The sequence below is a fragment of the Temnothorax curvispinosus genome, unplaced genomic scaffold (genome assembly GCF_003070985.1).
Source record: "Temnothorax curvispinosus isolate PA1 unplaced genomic scaffold, ASM307098v1 QBEX01006657.1, whole genome shotgun sequence".
Classification (NCBI taxonomy): domain Eukaryota; kingdom Metazoa; phylum Arthropoda; class Insecta; order Hymenoptera; family Formicidae; genus Temnothorax; species Temnothorax curvispinosus.
This window is the reverse complement of record NW_020216437.1, coordinates 301,602-320,121: the sequence shown is the minus strand read 5'-3', so window position 1 is coordinate 320,121 and position 18,520 is coordinate 301,602. Positions and strand designations below refer to the sequence as shown.

The 18,520-nt window shown below is 46.6% G+C and overlaps 1 protein-coding gene across 1 annotated transcript; it reads right to left on the bottom strand.

The window, feature by feature from the left end:
• Nucleotides 1-230: 230 nt before the first annotated feature.
• Nucleotides 231-16,623, bottom strand: LOC112456100 (probable serine/threonine-protein kinase DDB_G0278901). Its single transcript, XM_025018414.1, has 7 exons — nt 15,759-16,623; nt 12,311-12,523; nt 11,945-12,083; nt 6,160-6,286; nt 4,202-4,250; nt 3,932-4,111; nt 231-3,643 (listed from the first exon to the last, which is right to left on the bottom strand). Exons 1-7 carry the CDS (start codon nt 16,049-16,051, stop codon nt 988-990), a joined length of 3,657 nt encoding a protein of 1,218 aa, XP_024874182.1. The 5' UTR covers nt 16,052-16,623; the 3' UTR covers nt 231-987.
• Nucleotides 16,624-18,520: the final 1,897 nt, after the last annotated feature.

Genomic DNA, 18,520 nt, shown 5'->3' with positions numbered 1-18,520 from the left:
ATCACTCTATAATTATCCCATAAGGAGCTGTGGCCGTGATCGTGTATCTGCAGCGATCCTTTTAATTTCACGATCATATACCTAATTATGTTTTACAAAAGTGATCGTGGTTATCTTTTTAGTAATTACGCCGGTTGAAAAACGGTGTTTATTTGTATTTATTTTTTAGTCTCAGTTTATTAATCGGTTACTCACATATGAAAAATACAATACGTATAGCATTTATTAAAAAAAAAAAAGAGAAAAGTAATCTAATCTCTATATGTACAATTTTTTAAAAATATTAAATTTTCCAAAGAACATTAGATTTTGCGCAAGAAAATTTAAGAATAGTTTATAAATATTTTTTAAAAACGTAGAACATAACTGAGACGATATATTATATGCCAGAAACTCGAACTACATTCTACTTTATCCACTATGCGCCCTTGTTTCCTACAAATATATTCACCACCCTCATTGACACCACCTTGGCAGTGTGCGCGCGCGTGAACAAGGATGAATATTCCCTTAATACAATAATTAAGCCAAAGGGATAACGCTAGAGCCAAGAGCCATCGATCATGTGCACGACACAATCGAGTGGGACGTTAATGACGGTCGGTAGAATCGCTGACACGTGTCTTCATGTCATTAAGCCATGTCGATACGCTACGATCGGTGATGTCGGCGCGTGGCACTGCAACGGAGTTTCTAATGCCCGTGAATCGTTCAAGGTTCGCATTCACGGTCATTCGCTAAGATCGCGAAAGCATTATCTCTCTCTTTTGTCTTGTTAGGATGTGGTGAAAAAAAAAAGTATTTTTTCGATCTTTTCCTCACTTCGATTCCGCGTTACTGCAATCCGCGTCGCGTCGACTCCAGTTTAGAATTCGCTATTCCTTCAGGAACATTAAGTGGATATATTTATGACCTCGGGTCTCTCATCCAAATATATTGCAACTTTTATGTACTTTTTAGATTGCAATCGTCTAAAAATTAAGATTCTTAAGGACTTATATATTGCGGCATCGCAGGGCTGCTCTTTCTTCTAGTCTTTTCCGTTTGTTGAGTGAGAATCGTCGAACCCAGCGATTTCTTCGCGGCGTCTATATTTTTGCTGCTAAATTTTTCCATGGCCCTGGTGTAGGAACCGGTACAGATCCGTCCCCAGACTTTCCGGTCCTCCGCGCACTGCCTATTTCTTCCCTCGCTACACGTTCGCTGGACGTCGCTCTTCTTCGCGACCCTGCAAACGTCCTCCTTTTCCAGAGACGTGCTAGAGCCCGTGACGACCTGCACATCCTCCCACGATACGTTCACGTCAGATTGCACGCTGGACGGCGTGGGGCAGCTACTGTCGCTAGACAAGGAAGAGGATCGAATGAAAGACGGCGGTACCGTCAGCTTCATTCGATCCTCCGACTGGCTATCGTTCGAGGGTGGTTCACTTTTTGCGCGAGAATTCATTTTGCAACCGCCGAGACTACTATCTTGGTTGTCATGAACAAGATTGTCGTTCAAAATAATTTTCGCGATCGATGTTCTTTTCCTCAGATTTTCTAGATTTTCTTTGGAGGTACTTTGGGAATTGTCCACCCGCTGTAAAATATCTTTGAGATTTACGTTCGCGGAATCGGCGCCAAAACTCGGTTTGATTTGATCGATCTTAGATATTCTAGGTCCAGGTTTTCCATTAGTCGCAGTCGCAACAGTCTTTTTAGAGGCTTCGCGATTGTCTTTGGCCGTGACAGTTATGTCCGGATATATATAATTAGGTAATCTCTCCTTTTGACGTATCGAAACGGTAACCTTCGGCTGTAATTCTAACTGCTTTGGATATTTTTTTTTATTTTTGTCTTCGAGCGTTTCCATTTTGCCAGACATAGCACCTTTCACACATTGTTTGTATTTTTCATCTATCGTGGTATCGAGATTGTTTTGAGTATCCGCGTTGTCGACGAAGATACTTTGTCCATTGTTCTCCTCAGGTTGCAAGAGCGACCATTCCAAGGATAAATTCGTGTCTTCCTTCTTTATTAAGCCCTGTGAAATATCGACAACTCTTTCCTCAGTATTCCTCGCGCAATCCCTTTCATCCTTCGTGGGATCATCCTTCGTGCTGTCTCGAGTCTCGTCTTCATTGTCGTCGTCCTCGTTGCCGGAATCGTTATCAAGGCTCTTTAAGACGCCCTCATTCTTCTCGTTACGCTTCCTGAGTTCCTCCCAATTCTTTCGCGGCTTGTAGCTCGTTTTTCGCCTGACGATCTTACTCTCGGTGATGTTGATGTCCGGGATAAAGAGACGCAACGCCTTCGTGCCAGTCGGGAACGTCATCTCGGTGATCCGCCTCTCGGACATGATTGCTCTCAGGCTCGTCCTCGAGGCGACTTCCTGGTGCTTGTTGAAGGCGGAGACCAGCTGCGCTACTGTGTACTTCGGCTCCTCATTCTCCGATTCTGTCGAGCGATCCTCCTTGTCGTCAGAGTTGTTGGAACGACTGGACACGTCGGAATGTTGACGTTCGCAGGGACGTTTGTACGCATTAACGGGCGCTGCGTTACGGCACAACGTTATCTCATCGGAATCCTCCGTTAGGGTGTCCGACTCGACAGACTTGAGGGAATCTAGATTTTCCTCGGATTCCGAGGTGAACTTCTTCGGGGTCTGCGGTTCCGCGTTCATCGCTGCGCGTTGCGAATCATTATTCAACTCGACGCACGAGTGGTTCCGATCATCGCAGCTAAAATCGTTCGGTGTCTTCGCGTCTGTCGACGAAACGGTTGGCACATTTTGGTCAATCTTCCGCTCGATCTTATCGGATGTTAAATCGATCTCCGATTTTACGTCAACGACCAAACGATCGTCGCTTATCGAGGGTGTCAGCCTGGAGGACGCGATCTCGGCGCCGAGTTGCTTGAAAATCGGCAACATGTCCTCGGTCCTCGCGCGCTGATAGCTCTTCCTTCGTCGTTTCAGGCATTCCAGACTTCTGTAGATATCCAGGACACCCTGGGACTTTGACAAAGATCTTAAACCGTACAGTTTCTCGCGGGACTTGCTGATTACGGGATTCATCGTAGCGACGGCACCGGCTCGTCCGCAATTGATCGCCGAAGATCCGTTCAGTAGACACGCCTGAGACTGAACGCGATTCAGACTGCGTATTCTCGACAATATACCGCGACTCAGGCCTTGATTCAGATTAGCCTGCGATCGGCTCTGAGCTTTACTCAGCAGTCCCTGCGTCTGTTCTTGATTCAGCAGACAGCTCTGGCTCGCGCAGCTCAGGCTAGTCCTGGAGGAGTTCAGGCTGGCCTGAGAATCCGCCGGACTGGGTCCCTCGCTACCCCCCAAACTCGAACGACTTCCGGTTAGGCGATGACTTAAGCACATTTCGCTTTGACTAAGTATGCAATCCTGTAAGCCCTGTTGACGATGCTGCTGATAGTTTTGGTCACTTTGGACGTCCCCTTGACAGAGACTCGCCTGGCTGGTCGCTTGGCTCATGAGCGCGGCCCTCCTCAAGTTTTCGCGACTGACCACGCGCTCCAGAAGAACCTCCCGCGATTTCGACAGGTACCTTCGCAGATGCGGCGACGCTTGCGTTGGGGCGCCGCGCAGCCAGTCGTGGCGCAGGCATTGTTTCGCGGTCATCCGTGCACTTGGAAAATAAAAATAAAAATAAAATTTACTCCTCGATACAATTTATTTGAGAGAAGCTAAGCGCGATGAGTCGTACACGTTGTTGGACTCGAGGACGCATCGAATTACTTTCAATGTATGACGATGTAAGCTTTTTCAAGGTATTCCAAATTTTTGAGATTCTCCAGAATTTCTAGTTTTTAATAATATCCGAGAGCGCGATTCGAGTCTTTATATGACGAAATTATTTAAAAACTCAAAAGATACGACGCTCGAACGCTCGTCGCTAGTCCTACGGTGATTATACCTTGGGTCTAGCACCAAAAGCTTTGCGACGAAGTCCTTTGCCTGCGCCGAGACATCCTCGAACAGCTCTTCGGGGAAGTCCACCTCTCCTAAGGATATATTCTGGAAGGTCTCTTGATCGGTCTCGCCACCGAAGGGCGAGAAGCCCGTCAGCAACACGTAGGTTGTGACACCGAGTGACCTGGAAAAGAGAATATTTTCGTAGACGAAGGAAACCCGAGCTGTGCATTTGCACAGAAAGGGTAACGAAACACTTGACGTTTGATCTTACCACATATCGGCTGCCAGCATGATCGGCTCGTAATGCAGTATTTCAGGCGCTGAAAGAGAAATGTAAACACGATTGAATGTATGGAAATGTACGCGCAATAGTCTCACGCGTGCCGAGGTCTCTCCTCCGCACGTCCACTTATTTCGTGTCCAGTGACCTCGCATGTGACGTCACTCGAAATCGCAAGCGTCATTTTTATTTACGTATGAAAATTGTGGGCTGATTCGCGAAGACGAGACGGGTCGGTTCGGGATGATGCTGCGAAGGTGATTCTATACGCGTCGCAGTTTCAGCTCTCGTCGCCTAAGATCGTCATTATAGTCCCGATCTGGCTCCACGCGAAGCCCCCGTAAAAGTTTAGCGCGAGCGCGGAGCGAGGAGATACGATTGCAATAACTGTTCCGGTCTATCGCCGTCAGAATGTCAGACCGGATTGCCTCGGCCGATGATACGATCTTAAACTACCCACCGTCGACCCCGCTGATCCTATTATTTCGTAGACAGTATGCGATCGTGCGCGGTGGCGACACGCATCAATTAAATCGCGCGGCGGGTAGTCCACCGGTTCTACCAATTAAGCAGACGGATTTAGAGCACCCTGGTCTTAACGGGCGTAACGGTTACTACCTCACCGCTTGACATTTCGCTGTTACAGCGAATGAGAAAAATGAGATAAGTGGGCGGGCGAGACCGATTGAAGCCGACACCGGCGATGATTAATCGGTAAATAATTTTCGGCGAGTCCGAAGGAACGCGTCGCTTTAAATTGCAAATCATATTTGGACTTACGACGGCCCGACGCGAAGAAGCATTGTTCGCGCGAGATCTCAATTTTCGCGAGGTAGGGACAGAGATAAAGAGAGAAGGAGAAAAAAAAGGAAAAGATCGCACAAAGGAGGGACGTTAATTCATCGGCCGTCCGACTTTGTTATTTACTTCGTTCCGCGACGTAAAGGCCACGACGCGTCGATTACCTTGCCTGGAAACAGCACGATTTGAAGAGACCGACGTCAATTACAGCAGGGGGAATCAGGGGGGCCGTCACCGCATGTGCGTATGCGTATATACGTAACGGGGGGTCCCCCTCCGGGCTTTATTAAGGGTGTGCGTCTGCGGGCTCGGCAGCGTGCAATAAGGCTAACGTGTCAATTAATATCGATTATATTTGCGATCTCGCCACGGTGATCGTCAATTAGCGAATCCAGATAATGATCGGTAGCAATTAAACCGCGCGGCAAAGAGCAAAGAGCGCGGACGTACCACCTGGACGAGTTTCCCTCCGAAACGACGTCACGGTGACTCCTTGGCACCGAGTAATGCCCGGTATACGCTATCTCTCGACAGTTATAATGCGGCAATTTATATTTTTGTGTTCTTGATTAAGGAAGTTTGTCAAGCCGCTATCGGCGCCGATCTCTCGGCGATCTCTCAACTGGGCGTGCTCCGAATTATTGCGTGCTCAAAAGAGATTTATGAAACGCGTTAAACTTTCAAAATCTCAAATGCCGTTGTTACGCGACAGAAAATCAGAACATTTCTTCTAGAAAGTAATACTACGAAAGACTGTCTTATCAAAATAATGTTTTTGTTATCTTAACAGGTTTTTATAACCATTACATAGTACATATACTCTTTCGGCATATATAAAAATACTTTCGCTTTATTATATATTATTTTTATTTATTTTCATATTTTTATAATTAAAGATTAAAATATATTTACTTCTTTAATTAACTTCTTTTTACATCAAGAATAGATCGTTTCAGATACTCAAATTGAAGCTTGAATTAAAAGTCTTCAAATCATTTTTTTTTGTTTGCAGTAATTTTTTTCCAAAATTGTTTGATTATTTATGTGCGTGTGTGTGCCACTTAAAAGTTAAATTTCTCATAGATAATATAAGTAAAGTCGCGAAGTAGTAAGTATACTGAGAATTTTAGAGAAGGCCGGTCACTCACCGACATAATCCGGCGTGCCAAGAATCTCCCGGACTTCAGTGCCCTCGAGGATCACTCTCGAGATCTCGAAGTCGCACAACTTAACATCGCAGTCCGGGAAAGAGCCCATCATGACCAGATTTTGAGGCTGTAAAAAAAAACAGGAAAACAAGTTCTCTACAAGTCTACACGTGTAATGTCTAATGGGTAAAGCGAGCGAACAGTCTCAAAATTGAGCCTCTCCGAAGCCGAACTGATTAGCATCTTTTTATAAATTTCTCAAATTTATTAGAGCACGCGATTGATACCTATATTAATACAACTTGGTTAATTTTTTCCACTTTCTATTTTATGGAATTGATCGGTTCGGCTTCGGACAGGTTAAATTGTTAGCTACTCCATCGTATACAATCCGCACGATCAAATCGCCTTGCACGATTTTATCTCACGAAACAGATGGTTCTGCTGGGATCGCGTTCGTACCTCGAAGAGCAGAACTGTCTGTCGCCCGTTTTATTGCGGCCGTAACCAAAGGGATGCGATCGGTCTTCCGCGTGCTCGTGCAGATAAGGACGCGCGAGCATATTAACGGCGTGAGGAAGCGATTTCTGTATCGCGTTACAACGTGCCCGGTATCGTTGCCGGTTCCGCCCGGTGAATGGAATTTCGGTGTACGCGCGTCGCGTCGTTTAGATTACGGAATCGCGATTCGACGACCGCACTTCGACGATCGCTTCAGAGATGCGCGCACAGGGTTGCATCGTGCATTCTTCCGCATCCGGTAATCGTCCCTTTACTTTGAACTTCCATGCTCGCTTCGGGAACGACCTCGATATACCTCGCGACAAAGAGAAACAGAGGAGAGTTCAACGAGCGCGCAGTGCGCGGCTCGACGGAACGCGGCGTGCCGTCTTCGATGCGTCGTTTTTACGACGACCTGGTGAATAGTGGCGTTTGTCTGCCAATATAAATGCTATCTCGATGTCGGCTACAACCGAGTCGCTGTATTCGTACTTGGCTCTAACGTGGCCGCGTCGCAACGACGTGGCCGATCGATCGTCTCGACGAGGGAAATAATTAGTCGCAAAAGACATCGGTATACAGAACCGGCGCGATATTATCCCTAAATAATTTATGAAAATGTATCGGACTTGAGAAGGGTAAAGAGCATGCGAACTACTGCGCTAACGATTTGCGGTGGATCGCCGCGAATTCAAAGACACGCCGACAATCCAATTACCATAAATCAGTAGTAACCGGCGTGTAACGAAGGTCGCTGACTATCGAAGGCTGCATTATTATAATTGCTGACATAATCTGAATCGCAACGATCTTGGACGATTTGACATATTTTTTAATTTTATATATCGATCAGAATCGTGACTTTCGTCAGCCGCCAGGTTCGTATGAACCGTAGCACGTACGCGTACCTATATTCGCGTGTGGAGCAACAACTCGGTTGAGCAAGATACGATAAAGCGGTAACTAGCCGTTCGTATAGGTGTCGAAAGTAAAAAGATTATTTTTTTTGCTTCGTGGCAAATAGGAGCACGCATATCGAACGTCCAGATCAATCCATCCTCACTTGAAGATGAAACGCGACGGAGGACGACCCTTTTTCGAGCCTCGTCGACGCTCATTGTCAGCTCGGTCAGCAATCAACGTCGCGGGAGGAGCCTTGGGTATTTTCACGTAGGCGCGCCTGAATATTCAAAGTTTCTCTTGGCCGCGCGCGCGCAGCTAATAAATAATGACAAAAGACGTAAAAATAAATCTCGCCGCGGCCCTCGGAGAAATACGTAATTCCCTCGACGGGGCCATTACGTGGCGGGAATATTACGCGGCCGTGCTCTCCGCACGTCGGCTTTACGGGCGCAATAATATCGCGCAGAAGCTCGCGAACGCGTGCAACCGAATGACATGCAGGCCACACTAGTGGGAAGACTATAAAGAATAATGCGCGCGGCTCGCAATCGCGCTCGCGAATCAAAACGGCGAACACCGCCCATCTTCGTCCACCGTCCTCTCGCTCTGCAAGTGGCCTTTTACAAGAGATTTATTTGTCTCGCGTTTTTCCGTGAAACGACTGTCAATTAAGCTGAGAGCGCGAAGTAATTCTCATTCAGGCTGGCTTGCCATTGCGAACTCGGAGAGATCGGGTGACGCGATCGAAAGATCGAGCGCGTTCACGTTGTACGCGATTCCAATTTAATTACGATGAATTCGCTCGACGAAATAAGAAGCGCGATCGATACAACGCTTCATTTCCCAGAAACGCTAATCAAACATTTGGACTACGATACCGAGCCTATACAAGAGATTTTGTTCTCGATTCGGTCTTGTCCATTGGAATTGAACAAATATCAAATTTTGGAATATAATTTGTAACGAAAATATCGAATGATAACGTAAAAACCCGAACATATGTTCCATGTAATGCAAGTTGAAACTATACGTTAATATCTTTGACTTTAAAATTTTAATAAATCGCTATACGAATTCTGTAAATTGCAAATGACAAATCAAATACGGAGTCCGATCTGCGTGATCGCCTTGGGCGTTTTGTTAATCAATTTCTTTCAGCATTATGACATTGGTAAATATCTGATGATAAACTCTCCGGGATCTCCAGAAAGATACGATCGGCAATCCCACGCGGATCGAATCGACGAAATCCTTTCGCGTTGTCCAAACAGACGTGTGGGCTCGAACAAATACAAGTACGTCAGTGTCGCCTGATTATTCAATCTATTTGTTCTATGTGGAAAAATATATTGTATCTGGCTGGACCAAACCGGTGGAAAGATCTATGCTAATACGTCTCGGATATAAAATCGTACGCTGCCAGGTGTTACAGTCGTAAGACTACCTCTCGATCTTTCAGCCCGAATACCCGGTCCGTCGCGTCGCTTTGCGCGATTTCCCCCTCGCGGGAACTCTCGGGTTATCGGGAGTTGCTCCGGTTATGGCAGGCCAGACGCAAGTACCCTACGGAGGAGGTAGGAAACCAGGTGGTGATTCACCAAGAGCGTGTGCACAACCGGCGAAGGAGCAGGGCGTGGTCGTCGTTCGCTGCAACACGAGAAGCGGCGCCGCGTATTCAGTTTTCTTTTCTTCCCTGCTTTTTTTCTCTCCTCCACGTCGCGAGCTTTCGCGCGATCTTTCTTATCCGCGGCACGCTCCCCCGGGTACCGCGGTGTAGACGGTATACTGGATTTGAGCAGCATCCCGCGATGACCCGGGACAAAACCGAGACCCGAGTCCAATCATCTGCTCCGTTCTGTTTTTGTCTTTTTTCCTCTCATCTCGCTCTTCATTGTGGATGATCCTCCGCGAAACATGTTTCACGTGGACGTTTCGACCCGGTAAAATCCCTCATAGCTCCTCGTTTCTCGCGATGCGGTTCGGAAGGGGAATCCGAGGAAATCGCGCGCGTGGAACACGGCTCGTTCAGGGTTCCTGCGCGAGCATACTCGAACCTCCTTTTCTCCCTTTTTTTCTCACGTACGTGCTATATATGCCGCACCGCCAAATACGGCAGCGACTTGTTTATGGAGCGCGGGAATAATGTTCACGTCGTACGCAACGGCGCGTATACGTACGTACATACGTACGTACACTCCGCCACAGAGCGCTTACGAAATAAATCAGGTGGTACCCATTCGTCGGGAACTTGAGCAACGATCAACTCGTAGTAGGTCAAAGTTAATTTATTGCATCACTCCCTCTCGCGCGCGGTAAACACCAATCGACCCATGACTGATGCACGCGATTGTCGCGATTAATTGCGTTCCTTAAATTAATCGCGTCGCTCGACCAAGGATCAACCGGGACTCTTTGTTTCGCGCAGGAGTAATCGAACTCTCGGCTTGACGTGATGCAAATTGACCTTAACTCGTGCGCGAGGGTCGCGAAATAAAAACGCAAGGCGGACGTTGGCAAACGATCCTGCTACCTCGATCGAGGATGTTGCTCGAGTTGCTAAAGGCTCGATGACCTTTTTCTCTCTTTCTCTCTCTCTCTTTCTCTCCCACGTGAGCTATTTCGGCGAGGATAACGAGGAGGAATCTTCCTATCCGTATCGAGCGATTTCGACGACCTCGTCGAATCAAAATGTACTTTACGACGCAGAGCCGCTTTTGCATCTCCCACAGCGTGTTGTTGTCGTCAGCTTGTTTTTTTCCGTGAATATCCACGCGATTTTACAATCTGATACATGTTCACCTCGCAACGCTAATCCGGCTCGGCGTCGATCGTCGCGTTCTTTGAATAACGTGTTAACGTCGAGATAAAATGTATGTAAGAGTTGTCTGAACAAAGTTCTAATTTATTGCGAGAGAAACGAATGAGAAACGGCAATAAGTGATGCGAACGCTAATGGAAAATGATAAAAAATATCACGCTTGCTGTGCGAAGAGAAGAGTCGAAAAACATCGCGGAATAAAAGCAGCTCCGAACTCAAACGAGTCAAACCAAGTCCAGCGAGACGGCCGCAGCTCCGTTTTCCGAGACTTCTAAGCCGCCGACGTTTTTATGCAGCGCGCGAACAGCAAAGGATTGGAGCGATAAAACAATACTGTCGAGATTAAAGACCGTCGGAGATTAAAGACCTCTTCCGTGTAAATGTCGTCGACTGTGCTATACCGACTGCGTCTGCGCTTAATTGACGCCGTTGAAGCATTTTATGGCTAAAAAAACGAAAACTTCACAAAAGTAAAACAGTCCGGGATGTTTGCTGTCCGTATGAGGTCCAGACACTCAGGAAAAAAAAGAGTACTGTCGACTTTGAAGAATAAAACGAGCTCGAAACGAGTCGTACGTCGTTCAATGGACAATTTATTCGTCCCGAAACGCTGCCGGATTTTCAAAGCGCTGACTAAGAAGAGTCCCGGAATAATTTGTATAACATCGACAAGAAAAACGTTATGCTGAAAGCGCGGTACGTCTGGAACGCGGGTTTCTTTTCGCTGATGAACGGTGAACGAAATCAACACCGTCCACTTGGAGGAGAGAAACATCGCTCGCGAAGGTGTCTCAAGTTTCGAAAGTCCGGCCGACTCGTCCGTTTTCCATCCTCGTTCGTCGTCGCAGACACGAGAGACAGCGTTTCCATCTTTTTTTTTATTTTTTTTCCGCAGAGCACCCGTATGTAAAAGTAAATTCGATTTCCGTAGATGTCGAAACGACCCGCTGCCCTCGCAATAAATCGAAACGAGGCGGAGCTGGCCCGTGTATTCGATTCCATTTGAGCGCGGATGATTGTTTTTTTTTCTTTCCTCGTTGAGTCGCGCCGTGATCGAGAAGAGGTCCTATGATCAAACAACCGCGCGCACGTGTATACCTTTGTCTGTGCACAGCGTAAATGGCAATTCCAATTTGTTTTCAAGAGCTTATCGTTCATCATCCCACACGATCAATAGCGCAACCGATCGCAATTAAAACTGTCCTCCATCGGTAGACGCATTATATTGTTTTTACGGAATAGAGACTGTCGCTCGATGATTGTCCAAGCTCGTTCGATCAGTTAATCACGTGTTGGACTTTGATATATCTGACTTACATACAAGACATATCAAAATATACACAGTCGATTAGTATCATATCAAGTGGAATAGATTCGACAATGGGGAGTCACCCTGGAGTCGTGTTATTCGTGAAATTTCTCAACGTCTTCCTCGTGCTTCCACCTCGTGTGCAAGCACGGAGAAAACAGTTGGAAATTTCTGGCGACGCAGTCGGTTCCGGGATCCGGATACACGAGAGAAGCGTGACAAGTTCGCATCGACCTTTTATGGGTCGAACTTACCTTGATGTCCAAATGGGCGATATTTCTCTCGTGGAGGTAGGCGAGTCCTTCCACTAGCTGCCGCACAAAGTGTACAACGTCACCTTCGAGGGGCACCAAATCGCCGTCGATGAGCGTCTGGAGATCGCCTCCGGGCGCGCTGAGAAAGAAATCGTCGTTTCTTGGGATAATATAATCGAAGATGGATTATGCTTAGGATAGTTAAGTCACATCACTAACGAGCTACGAGCGATCATTATTTTTTTCCCCATCATAAACCTCCCGCAGCGCTATCCCTCTAACAATAATAATTAATATGGCGAAAATTTACGTATATAAAACAAAATATTTAACGTAGTGAAAAAGGAATAGGAACGTAGTACTTACTATTCCATGACTAAGATGATTTCCTTCGGTGTCTCGTAGACATCGTGCAGTCTAACGACGCGTGGGGATTGCGAGCACAGAGACAATAGAGCGATCTCGTGTCTCAGTTCCGCGCTGCAATCGGCGTTGAATCGGTTCCTGGACGAGTACTTGGCCGCGTAAAGTATGCCGGTCGATCGCGACCTGCAGCGGTAGACTCTCGCCCACTGACCGCTGTGAAGTTTAACAAATCCTTTGTTAATACTTATACACGATTCTTAAGAGGGAAAGAAAGAAAAAAAAATGTAGAGCCTCCCCTGCAAGACGCAGTCCTGCGATACTCCGTATATACTTTAATCTCAAACCATCGTGAAAAATCACCGGAGATAAATTGTATAAGATACGGAACGAGATGCGCGCACGTGCGAGAATAAAATGAAGCGTAATGTAAAATGATGGAGAGAGTGACGGTACAGTTTATATTTGCAATTGTCCGTTGCTCGTTCGATCGAATGTTCCGATGCAGTCTTCGACTTTTAACACCGATTGACTTTGCGTATTCGCGATGAATTCATTTCGTCCTTGAGAAACAAGTCGATGCCCGAACGTTACCGCCTTCCCCTGGCATTCTTCATTACTCGAATACTTTTCTCTCCGTGACGTTTCTTCTCTCTTCCCTCCACTCATCGCATTCTTCTCTCCGCGACTTCGAAGTTCTCCGAAAACGCTTCGTTTTCAGGGGACTTACAGCCATCGCCGATTTATTGCGCAAAAAGCGTACGTTTTCTATGGAACCCTATCAATTTTATTTTCTATTCCATCGCGCGGGAACTTTTTGGTGTTTTGTCTTTGATTTTCGTTTCATGAAGATCGACGGCTATCTGACGGAATAATTCATATTATTTCGCACTCTTTGTCGTATTAAGAATCTCATACTCGCCGTCGAGGATTCCGGTCGTCTCTTCGGCAAGGTCGACATCGCGGCGCCTGGCAAGGCTGTGTTCGTAATGCGTACCTCACGTTTTCACCCGTATTCAAGCGAGCGAGCGAACCTTTATCCACAAGAGAGAGTGTTACATAAACAGCCCATATATATAAGATAAAATCGTAGGTACCATCAACTTTCTACATTGACATCATAAATATCCCAATGTTCTATTTTTCCGTTTAACGTCGACGAACGAGAATTCTTTACGGAACTTATTTATGATTGTTTTCTACATTTTTGGTATGTAATCGATTAATTAAAATCATCGAATCGGAGGAAATGCGAGGGTAATCTCGGAAGGTTTAAGAACCGGAAGTGCAGTTACCACGTGAAAAACGTGTCTCGCGTGCAAATTGGCGACGACTCATCGCCGTGGCAATATCCGCCGCGTCCTTTCGCGGTTGCGGAGATAAGGATTAATGAGCATCTGATAGCGCGCCACGCAATTAACTTTAATCGATTCCAATTTTAAAGCCGCGCGCCGGTGTGTACACTGAATTTTTCTACCCCTCCCGGATACGGAGAGATATCCGACTCGCGCGAGGAACAAAGGAAACGCCTCGCCAGAGACGGAGAGGGCGGTATATATGCTGCAATTTTTCTTGCCCTTTACCGTGGGGCTCAAGGCTCGTTCCCAAAAGTAATTATCGCGGGCGCGGAGCGGATATCAAAGAACGCGCACACGCGCGTTGAATCAGTAAGACACACGCGGTGCCACCGGGATAATATCCGCTGTATACGGCATAATATTAAAGCATTCGCTATTATTAAAGATCGGTAAGGGCGGTAATCGTAGAAAATTGGATTTTAGCGATCAATCGCGTAACGACGGCGATCGGGAAGTGTTGAAAGCCGAGCGAAGAGACGCGCTGAATAATTTATGAAAATTTATCGCCCCTGGCTTCACTTTTTGCCTCGGCCGATCACAGACACAGATATCGTATGAGAAAAAGCGTTTTATTGTTAGTCTCTGAATACACTGTTTCAGCTTGAGTTGCTGATATTTCAATCAAGAACTTCAACCAAGAAATATCAATTTTAATTTTTATTATTATTGTACATAGAGAGGAACGGAGAGAAGGAAAGAGAGAATATTTACGGCCAATGCGCGTAAGATGTATAACCGCGACGAATTCACGTACAAATCTCCATAAATATAGCGATTATGTCCATAACTCGATCCAGCGATATGGCGACTGTTTATATATGTTATGCGAGACGCCTTTGTGCTCGCCATGTAGCAACAGGTAAATCAGCTTCATTGGCGATGCAAACGCACTGCGAGGAAATCGCAGGGGCTGATATCGAGAGCGCGTGGAGTTATCAGTGCGCGCACCGACGCTATTTGAGAAATTAAAATGACGCATTAACATACCCATGAATATGAAACGTTTTAAAGTCGACACGAGTAAACTCGATCGCGCCTCTCGTGTCACGCCTTCTCGAAAGGGAGCCACTATATCGGTTTCGGTTAACAACCGTGCGATCGATACCGTCCCGATTAATCAATACCCCGCTGAAAAACCGGTACTGTCGCTCTATCACGTCGTATCCTACATTTATTGATTTATTAATTTATTTATTTATTCGTTTCGTTGAGACACCCCGATGTGAAAACGCGACGACGAACTGGGCGAACCGCTTTAAGTCTGAATCTGCTCTGACACAGTTAAAGTTTTCCCAGATAATGTTAATCAGCAATTTACATTCTGCGATGCTTAAAACGACAAATTCGACGATCAATCGATATCATTATTCGAAAAATGTTCGTCGCACACGCAGGAGTCGTTAAATCGATCAATTTTATACAAATGAAAGTAGCTCGCGACGACGGGATAACGACGCGCGGATAAATCACGTGCGGCTCTCCGCCCGTCTGCGTGCGTGCAACAGGCGCGTTTCGTGCGACTCTAAATTAAATTATTATAGCGCGAGAGAAATTGCAGGTTGGGCAATCGGCGCCCTATTACCGATGCCTCGTCATTACTGGTCGTCGACGATCATTACGGGACTAATTCGCGCGGCGATTAGCGGCGATGCAATACATATATATGATTAATGCGCGACGCGCGTCACGTATCGTTGCGTATATTGCTACCGTGCGTAACGCTTTGACAAATTATGCGTCGCATCCGAGGGTGATTAATCATTGTGCGTGGCTCGTTGCACGCGATGCGAGCCGCGACGAGGACTGAGGAGAGACGAAAGATCGTCGGGAGTAAATAACGCGCGACTCGCCAAAGCTGAGCAGCTGATTTTCGTGAAAAGTTTAAGAATTCAAGTCATTTCAGACTTTTTGTTAAAGATAATCTCTTTTTGATCTATAATGATCCGAGAAACACCGTTATTGCATGTATATAATTGTGTTTTACAACGTTTTAATCAGCGGTATCTTATAAACGCATGCTAGATGAAACCTCGCAGTTTCTGGCTATATTTTGCATAACTCTGAATCATATTACGAATCATAAATCGACTCACCTCGCGAACGGTTTCGGATCGATCTCATAGTGCTCCGTGATAGGACCCGTCTTGACCACCCTGGCGAGCTGCGCCTCCTGGACAAGGACTAAGCCCTCCTTCACGTGTTTCTCGCTCCACTGCACTCTGCATCTTCCTCTGCATCTCTCCTCGTTGACCACCCGCTCGTTCGTCCGCTTCGTCTTCGCACATTTCGCTGGGGACGCTTGCAGACTACGGCGTTGCGGTCCAGGCGACGTCTTCCTGATAGACGACATCGTGGGCGCTTGATGATTCGACTGATGGTAGATCATGGCAGCTGTGGATCGTGGACTTGGTATCGCGTAAAAACGCGCGTATCGACATACACGCGCAGCGGAGACTTCGACGCTTAGCGCACTCGTGTTTCACCCCTGATCTCTCCTCCTTCCCGCAAATTTTCGCAAACTTCGAGCGATCGATCCAAGCGTGATCCACCCAACCGCGCCACTCCGACGTCCAAGCTCTCCGTCGGACTCGCGGACCCGCGATCTCGATCCGGACGACTCGACCCGCACTCTCGCTCTCAATCTTACAGCCTGCACTCTCCGCGTTCGATCTCCGCTCGATCGGCCACGCACACGCAGCGAGCCAAAGCGCGCGGTGTCATTCTGTCATCGAGAAGGTGACGGCTCTACCTCGCTGTGCGACGCGATCGATGCCGATCCTCACATCTTGCGGCCGCGCGCGTTAGAAAGAGAGAGGGAGAGGGAGAGACAAGAGGGACAGAGATCGCGTGGCTCACGGTCCAGCGCCAAGTCTGAAACTGGCCGCTGCCGGAGTCAACGAGAGCACGAATCTCCTTCTGCGCGCTCCTCTCCGATTCGCTCTCTTCCTTCTTCGCGCGCCGGAGAGCACGCCGTGAGTCCGACACCGACACCGAGACCCCAAGCCATCTCCCTGGACCTCCCCTCGATCCTCCCGTGTCCTCTTGCCACGATTCTCCTCCTCCATGGTCAGCTTGAAATCCTTCTCCTCGTCTGACTTCGTAATTATAGGTGGACATGAAATAGCGCTTCAATATGTAAATAAAGTAGCGGGACTCATTGTTCCTCTCGCGCGAAAGAAAGAGACGCGACTTGTGGTTTGACGATTGTAATTTTACTGCCGACTGCGTACATGTATATAGATATTCGTAATGAAATTATCGGTATATACCTATTGTATGTAAAATTGTACACATACAATATTACATATTTTATATTGTATATAATACACAGATATTAAAAAGTAATTTCATATAAAGAGTAGAAATTTTAGTAGAAGGAAAGTGAAAGCATCGTGAATTTTTACTACCAAGTCTCTCGATCGAGCCTTTACGCGTTACATTTCAAGTACCTAAGCTTGGGATGAGGAGCCTATTTAATCAGGCTAACGACCGGTCGATAGGCCACTCGTAGAATAAGAGCCGATCGTACATGCCACTTTTAAATAGCGTGTCCCACTGCCCACTCAGTTCTCGAAACGTCCTACTTTTCCAAGCTTGCGTTCGCGTTGCTCGCGATACTTTAGAAATAGACGGTGTTAATTAGGCGTCTGTACCTACGCGATATTTTCGCTTGATTGATTCCTTCAACAGTTTACGATTGTCGGGAATTATCAAGCTGCATTCGTTTGAAAGTCGCGCGAATCCAAGACGCCAAGAATATCTTGACTCTCGATGGGCGCATTCACGGAAGTGTCAGCACAAAGAAGCATCCTCGGTCGCGTTACGATCGACGCGCGTGCAAGAGCCACTTCGGCGTGGAACCTGGAAAGGAAGCAGTTCACCGTGTCAGAAATTCTTTTTTCCCCTCCTTCCCCTCCCTTGTCTCCTCGAGGCGCAACTTATGCACATGCATAATGGACTCGCGCCCGCACATCTACGCTGCGGTCGCTGCGCGACTGGATTCCACCTACGTCAGAGAGGATACTCCATAGCATCATCGTCACTACTACATCGCCAGAAACGGCGCCGCGAATGCAATTAAAAGTAGCAGCAGCAGCACCAGCAACAACAGCAACGACGACGAAATATCCAGTTCAAAAAGAAATGGAAGAAGAAGAAAGAGAAGAAGAATATCGTTGTCGAGACAGGACTACGTAGTTTCTCAGGTCAGGGCTACTCTGTTAGGAAATGGTGCTAAAACGAAAGAATGGTGGTAAAGCAAGAGAATGGCAATAAAGCAAGAGAAAAAAGGCAAGAAGAATATGACAAATAGAGGGAAATTTATTGAAGAGCTGGAATTAAATTTTCTTATTGTGCTGAGGAAACAAAGATCTGTTAAATTAGAGAGTTTATCGACAAGTACGATCTGTCCATGATTTCAAATTTTTCATACGTAATCCGATGTGTCTCATGAAAAAAGTGTTTTTCTGATAGTTCTAGCCGGAAATTGGAATTTAACTTCTCTGAAGTTTCAATACAACGTTTCATTAAAATTTTATTATATTTTTATACAGAAATAAAAGATCGAATAATATTCTCCTATTTTTTAATATTAGAAATTTCAGTTCGACTGATGTAAGATGATATTCGTGACAATCAAAAGACATTGGTATCTAACATTGAGTTTATCTCCCGTATCATGGGATAGACTTTTTTTCTTCGCTTCTCCGTCACGGAGCACCGAGGAGGAGATCTGGTTGTTTCAGGAAGAGATCCGTGTAACCGGATCGACCTTTAACTTCTCTCGTTACAATAATGGAGGTTGGTCGAAGGGCCGGTCGCGCGGTAATTGGAAATTACCGTGTCGTCGCGCATG

What these genes read in the sequence shown, in the direction of transcription:
- LOC112456100 (XM_025018414.1), bottom strand. Translation starts at nt 16,051, where the DNA reads ATGATCTACCATCAGTCGAATCATCAAGCGCCCACGATGTCGTCTATC. An exon ending in TCGCCCATTTGGACATCAAG is followed by an intron (nt 6,287 to 11,944) that starts GTAAGTTCGACC and finishes TTTTTTTTACAG; the next exon opens with CCTCAAAATCTGGTCATGAT. An exon ending in ATGCTGGCAGCCGATATGTG is followed by an intron (nt 4,112 to 4,201) that starts GTAAGATCAAAC and finishes TCTCTTTTCCAG; the next exon opens with GTCACTCGGTGTCACAACCT.